The sequence below is a fragment of the Cryptomeria japonica genome, chromosome 4 (assembly GCF_030272615.1).
Source record: "Cryptomeria japonica chromosome 4, Sugi_1.0, whole genome shotgun sequence".
NCBI classification, from domain to species: Eukaryota; Viridiplantae; Streptophyta; class Pinopsida; order Cupressales; family Cupressaceae; genus Cryptomeria; species Cryptomeria japonica.
This window is the reverse complement of record NC_081408.1, coordinates 183,021,190-183,028,177: the sequence shown is the minus strand read 5'-3', so window position 1 is coordinate 183,028,177 and position 6,988 is coordinate 183,021,190. Positions and strand designations below refer to the sequence as shown.

At 35.6% G+C, this 6,988-nt stretch overlaps 1 protein-coding gene across 1 annotated transcript; it reads right to left on the bottom strand.

The window, feature by feature from the left end:
* Positions 1–4,221: 4,221 nt before the first annotated feature.
* LOC131028124 (germin-like protein 1-1) lies at positions 4,222–4,936 on the bottom strand. Its single transcript, XM_057958348.2, has one exon. The coding sequence runs from the start codon at positions 4,915–4,917 to the stop codon at positions 4,222–4,224; it is 696 nt and encodes a 231-aa protein (XP_057814331.2). The 5' UTR covers positions 4,918–4,936.
* Positions 4,937–6,988: the final 2,052 nt, after the last annotated feature.

Below are 6,988 nucleotides of genomic sequence, written 5' to 3'. Positions count from 1 at the left end.
GCTTCTTATAATAAATGTGCTATCATATTTGAGATACCACTGCCTCGAGCCTTGCTTAAGCCTATACAAACTCTGCTTCAATCTACAATATAAATACTCTTGACCCTATTCAGCAAAACCTTTAGGCTACTCGATATACAAATCATCATTAATATCCCCATAAAGAAACATTGTTTCGACATCAAGTTGCTCAAAATCAAGGTCCCAAATGGTTTCCATGCCTAACATAGCATAAATTGTTGTCATCTTCAAAACTGGCGAACAAATTTCATTGAAATTAATCTCTTTTTTTTATCAAAACCTTTAATTACCAATCTATCTCTATAATGTTAATGACCTCCATCTTCTTCTTTTAGTTGATACACCCATTTATAGTTTAGAGGTTTTCTATTTGGTAACCAAATCCCAACTTCATTTGTTATCAATGGCTCCATTTCTTCATGTATTGCTTCTGGATGCATTTGATTGAGTTTTCATCTTTGCAAGCCTATTTAAATGTCATGGTTTTAACTGATTGGAAAGCAATATCTCATAGTCTTCATATTTTGTTAGACACCTTCTCTCACAAGTAGACCTCCTTAATTGGGAATTTTCTCCTTGCTACAAATATGTATCTACCAAATTCATTCTTTTGAACTAACATTGAATATACTCTAACCAAATTGTAAATTTTCTCCAATACATTTACTTTTCAAATCAAAAATCCCCTATTCTTGCAAACAACTGCTGATACTTTGCCTCTATATATCGACTTGTGGCAATGATGAGCCAAATACAGGCTGCATTGAAGTTAAGCCTTCAGTATGCATCACATTAGGCTGTAATAGTTGTGTGTGAAGTCTTGCAGATTACACATAATCCTCTTTAGGCTATGAGGGAAGGTTGGAAGGCTATAGGTGAAGGCTAGGAGGTTGCGAGGTAGTCACCAAAGGTAGGGAAGGCTACGTACCACTCTTCCAAGGTAGTGTTGTATATGTAGGTTGTGCAGTACATGTGAGAGGTTGCAAACTCCCTGTGTGAAGCTGTAAACTCCCTGTGTGAGGCTGCGAACTCCCAATGGGTGAAATGGAAGAGATAGAGGTCTTTAGTGCTTTGGCATTGTCAAACAAAGATATAGCCACATATTCTTTGGTCTATATTTGTTTGGGCAGTAGACGATGGAAAATGTTCTCATTAAACACAACATCCCTACTATGAACAAGTTGTTTGGTGATAGGATCCAACAAATAAAAACCATACTAATCTTCACCATAGCCTACAAATATACAATGTCTAATTTTAGAATCCAATTTTATAAACTTTTCCTTAGGAACATGAGCGAACGCTTCATAGCCAAAAACTTGTAAATGATAAGAAATTTTGTTTGTCCAACCATTTCTCTTTGGGAATATCAAAGTCCAATCAGGATGAGGGACTCCTATTAATTAAGTAGACTACTATATTAAGCACCTCTACCCAATAAAGTAGACTTCTATGTTAAGCACCTCTACCCAATATTCCTTTCTTCGAGCTGCATTAGAGAGAATCCATTGAGCCCTCTCTAAAATAGATCTATTCATCCTCTTGGCTACACCATTTTCTTGTGGAGTAAAAGGAACTATTTTGATTCTTCTAATGTCATTATCTGCATAAAAATTATCAAATTCCAAGGAAAAAATCTCTACTTTATTATCAATTCGTAAGCATTTGATTTTATTTCCAATTTGATTTTCAACTGGGGCTTTAAAAATTTTGAATTTAGAAAAAACTTTTGATTTTCTATTCGTCATAAAGACCTACACTTTTCAAGTACAATAGTCAATAAAAGAGAAAAAAATAATTGGCCTATCCAAAAGAGGGTACCTCCATAGGTCCAAACACGTCTGAGTGCATGAGTTCCAAAGTTGTTGACTTCTTGTCATGATCAGTCTACAAGAAGTTGATAGACCTTGGTTTGTCATGAATTCAATGCTCACTAAATTCCAATCAATGGATTTAAGGCTTGGAAGTTGACCCCTTTGAAAAATGACTTCAAGACCCCTTTTTCTCATGTGTCTGAGCCTCTTATGCTAAAGGTTTGAATCGCTGTCCACAACGGTCATTGCAGCTCCCACTCCACTATTGTACCCTAAAACATAAAGATTACCCAATCTTTTGCCTTTTGCAACCACCAAAACACCCTTGGTTACCTTCCAAGTATCTAAAGAAAATTTCACATCACACCCTTGAGCATAAAGTTGGCTCACTGATATTAAATTTCGTTTCAAAGTTGGAATGTCACACATCTTTCAAAATCCATTTATTTCCATTTTTCAAAGATAATATCACATCACCCTTTCCTACGATTTCACGTTCTTTATTATCACCAATAAAAACGCAACCAAACGTACCTTCTTCCTAATTTATGAAGGAACCCTGGCATGGAGAAGCATGACAGGAAGTACCATAATCGAGCACCTAAGAATATGCAGTCGTGTCACTTGCTAATAAAACCAAAACACCATCATCTACAACATTTACTTTATTCTTGCTTAGCTTGTCTTATGCCTTTTTATAATTCCGACAATTTTGTTTTGTGTGATCCGGTTTGACACAAAACCAACAAGCACCATTTCTACCCCTGGACTTCGACCTTGGAGCAGATTTAGACCTCCTTCGGTTATTATTTCTGCCTCTTTCTTGACCTCTTCCCCTATTGTCAATGCTTACATTAGTTAAGACATCATTGAATGAGGGCTCTTAATTCTTTCTTTTCATCTCTTCATTTAGAAGTGTAGCTGCAACATCACCAAAGTTTAATTTATTTTTGGCAAGCACCAAAGTGCTAACTGCCATCACCACTCCTTCCCAGCTGTTGGGTAAAGAACATAATAAAAGAATCGCTTTAATTTCATCATATAGATTAATACCTACTTAAATCAATTGGATGACCAAGGCCCACCTTCTCTCACTTTCAATTTGTATAACTTTTTCATGATAAATACCTTGTGTGATGTTGATGCTATCTCGTACATGTTGGAGAGGTTATCCCAAAGCTCTTTCATTGTCTTCTGTCATTGAATAGCATGTTGCTAGACAGCGAGGGAAAAATAGTTGCCCTTGCTTTCATATCCATTTTTTTCCAATCTTTGTCCGACATTGAACCTTTTCCCTTAGTTTTTCCAAGCAATGCGAGTGAGAGATCCTGCTTAATCAGCAGCGATTCCATTTGAGCCTTCCACAATACAAAGTTGCGATTCCATTTGAACCTTCCACAATACAAAGTTCTGGCCTACGAACTTCTCAATCTTCCATTTATCTATGTCATCCATAGCTGTCGAAATTCTTCACCGATTTCCTAAACACTGTTTCAGCACCAAGCTTCTTAATCTAGCTCTGAAACCAATTCCTAAACACTGTTTCAGCACCAAGCTTCTTAATCTAGCTCTGAAACCAATTGTTGATAAGACGTAGCAGAAATTTAAAAACCAAAAATACACCAGACAAAGAATCACAACGAACATAGAGAATTATAGTAGTTCGTGAGGATGACTACACCCACTCTCAAAAGCAGGGGATTCTCTTTTTATTAGATCTGTTTCAGTACATACAAAGTACATACAACAACAGCAACTCTGTGCATCACCGAATAAGTCTATATATATTATCCACAGTCTCCAAAGGAAACAGAACATAAAAAACATCACACGAAGGAAGGTGGAAGGTGAGGGCTCGATAGAAGATTAAGAGGTAGCGGTTACTGCCAACAAAACGGATACGGTTATTGGGCTTCACAGGTGCCAACATAGAGGGCCATGTGAGTTGTCCGAAAAAGATAGGAAAAAGACGCGACTTGTCCGATAAAGATAAGAAAATTGAAATGACCTCATTTTGAAATCTTTACTCCTATTTTGAAAAACATGTTCTTAGTTGCAGCTAGTCATACATATAAATGCTTCAAAAACATTTGCGGTGTTTAGTACAAACATTGACGATTATAAGAAAGTTTATAGTATCTGTACATAGTATAAATTACTTAAGACGAAAAATAATATTATTCAAAAGAATTAATGTCTTAATTTCAATTCAGTTCACCCTCAAGGAGGATGAATATAGGTATTTTATCGGTTCAACCTCAACAAGCATGAGGCTTTTATTGATCACAGCTTTAAAACAATTGATAAGAAAGAAATAATCCGAGCACAGTAAAAACAGCCTAAGAGGGTCAATATAGCATCCTCTACGAACAGAATGACCTACATATTAATGCCCAACTGGTGCAGGTGCAGGTGCAGAGGCTTGCCCGGAAATTAATTCCTTGATCTGTTGATCATTGACATTAAATGCCTTGGTCAACACATCTTGTGGAATGGAAGGATTGGCTCCGAACAGGGCAGATGCAATCACTTGAACGCCAGGCAGCTGGCTGTTAAAAGCAGTAATTGTACTAGCATATGATGCCCCCACGTTCTGCTGAAAATGCACCAAGCCCCTTGGAATTACAAACACATCTCCCTTCTCCAACCTTTGTGAGAACAACACATTATCTGTGCTGATAAAACCAACCAAAATAGTGCCCTCCATTACAAATATGATCTCAGTAGCACGAGGATGAATATGAGGGGGATTCAAACCACCAGGGGCAAATTCTCCACGGTTCATTGATATGCCCAGTGTGTTTACTCCTGGGAAATTCACCACATTACCTGCAGTGATATTGAACCCTAAATTGTTGTTGGTTGAGAGTGTATTAGATAGTCCCCTAAACAAGAAATCAGATGCGTTCACTGCCTTTGGGTCTTTGCACACAAAACCGTTGATCTTCACATTAGCTTGAGTAGTATCAGCCACACAGAAATCCTGCAGAGGATCTGGGTCTGATGCATTAATGGCAACCATTATAGATAGCCATAAAATGCAGCTCAGGGAAGCTTTGATCATTGTCGAGGATGTTTTCATTTCCAACCGCTGCGGAATGTTGTATGATATGAGAAATTGAAATAAGATTGATATGATTTGGGCATACCAGAACCAGGTATTTATAAGGCTAATTGGGGGGAATGAGTGGAAAAATATAATTGTTTTTCTTAAGATTACGCGTTCCTTAGACTTGTTAAACCCTTAATTTGGGATACTTTTGAAATAATGGTTGTTAGATTTTCGTTAGGATGGATCACAGAGACGAATTCGTCAACTGTGATCAATATGAATTTGTTTCAATGGCAGTATTAAATTAGATTTTAAAATATATAAATATATAAGATGATTCGCGTCACATGCTACGTAGTAGGATAGAATCATATGACTTTTCTCTACCATGTATAGAACAGTGGAGGTTTTCTTAGGACGATTCAGTCTACTATGATGGATAGAGTGTATTTTCATATCACTTACAAAATACTAAAATATATTAATATATTAAAATATAGAAGCTGATATGATTGAATAAGTAGACTTTCCCTTACCATTATGACTCAGTCAGCGGCGCTCTATTCCTTCCTTCGTTCTTCCATCACTAATTCATTTTATTTAAATATTATTTTATTTAACGATGCTTTCAAATTCAAATAAGTAAAATTATTATTTCCCCCAGCTACTCTTGAAAGCAGAGATATGCATAATTCTTGATTTTGTTTAATTTCTGCTCTTTAAGAAACTTTATAAATTTTCTGGTGCTATCCTTTCTACTATGCTGGAACCCATCTATAATCCTGCTATTTTTTGCGTGGGATGGTTAAGAACGTTCTAGGCTGCTCTCTGCTATGGCAAATTTTGAAGGCTTTTAAGACTGTTAAACTATGTTTTTTAAGTTTAAATTAATATAAATATCTGGTTTTGTCGTTTAATGAATAATAATAATAATAATAATAATTTTTACTTTCTATTTATAACAAAATGTGATAAATATTTGCTAAAAAAAATTATTAGTCAAAATTGATTCTAAATAATGAATTCCATGATGTTTGAGAATAATTCATTTAGCTATTATCAATTTTTCTTTGATTGACAATATTAAAGATTCGGCAAAGATTTTTCTCTTGTAATCATATCATAAAACTCTCTTGTCTATGAATTATTATCTAGCAACTTTTAACAACTATCCATCTCAATCAATCAATTTAGGATACAATCAGGATAGTAGTTCTGATACGTGTTAACTCTCTGCAGTCTGATAGTCCAAAGTCTCAAACTACTAGAAATTAAATGTGATCCTAACACAGCTCATGAAGACTTTCATAATGAAAAACCAAAGTAACGTGGCCCAGAAAATGGAATCTACCCTATAATCTTCAGTGAATACCTGGAAACAAAGCGGAAAAAATCTCGAAGCATATTCACATTTTGAGTATGCATTATGTGAGGACATTTATCGGCAAGATTAAACAGCGAATCCTAAAATTTAACTTATTTATATAGGTGATCTCAAAACTTAAAACGTATTTACTAGTGAAAATAAAAAAATATAGCATGCTTGACCAGAATTAAGTTTCTAAATATTCTCAGAAAAGAGCTGGAGGGATCTGCAGGCCTGCCTATCGACCGCCGATGTTGCCTCCGCCAAATAAAAATTTTGTCGTCCCAAATCCCGCTCTCCCAATACTGTTTGGCATTTGGGCATACCAGATACCAGATGCCAATATACCAGTTGGTTCCATTTGGACTGACGAATCCCAATTCAAAGGTGCCATTTTTTGAAATGATTGTCTGATTTCCAGTTAGTGATCGAAAAAACTTCCAAGAGAGCTTCTAAGGTGAAGCTGAAACGTCATTTCGAATTTATAGCTGCGATTCTATGCGTGCTTAGAATTTTTGATCGTTCAAATTCTCTCAGTAATTAATCATTGACAGGTATATTCAGTTAGTATCAAAGTTTGTGGGAAGTAAAGTCGCGCATTTCTTCTGTAACACCATATAATCAAATCACCAATTAAGAGGTTAGTAACTGCACACTTGTCTTGATGTATACATTTATATATATAAATGTTGTCATATCTTATTAAATAATTAAGATGTTGATTTTGAAGTTACA

Excerpts from the sequence above, each read along its gene's own strand:
- LOC131028124 (XM_057958348.2), bottom strand. The coding sequence starts at position 4,917 with ATGAAAACATCCTCGACAATGATCAAAGCTTCCCTGAGCTGCATTTTA.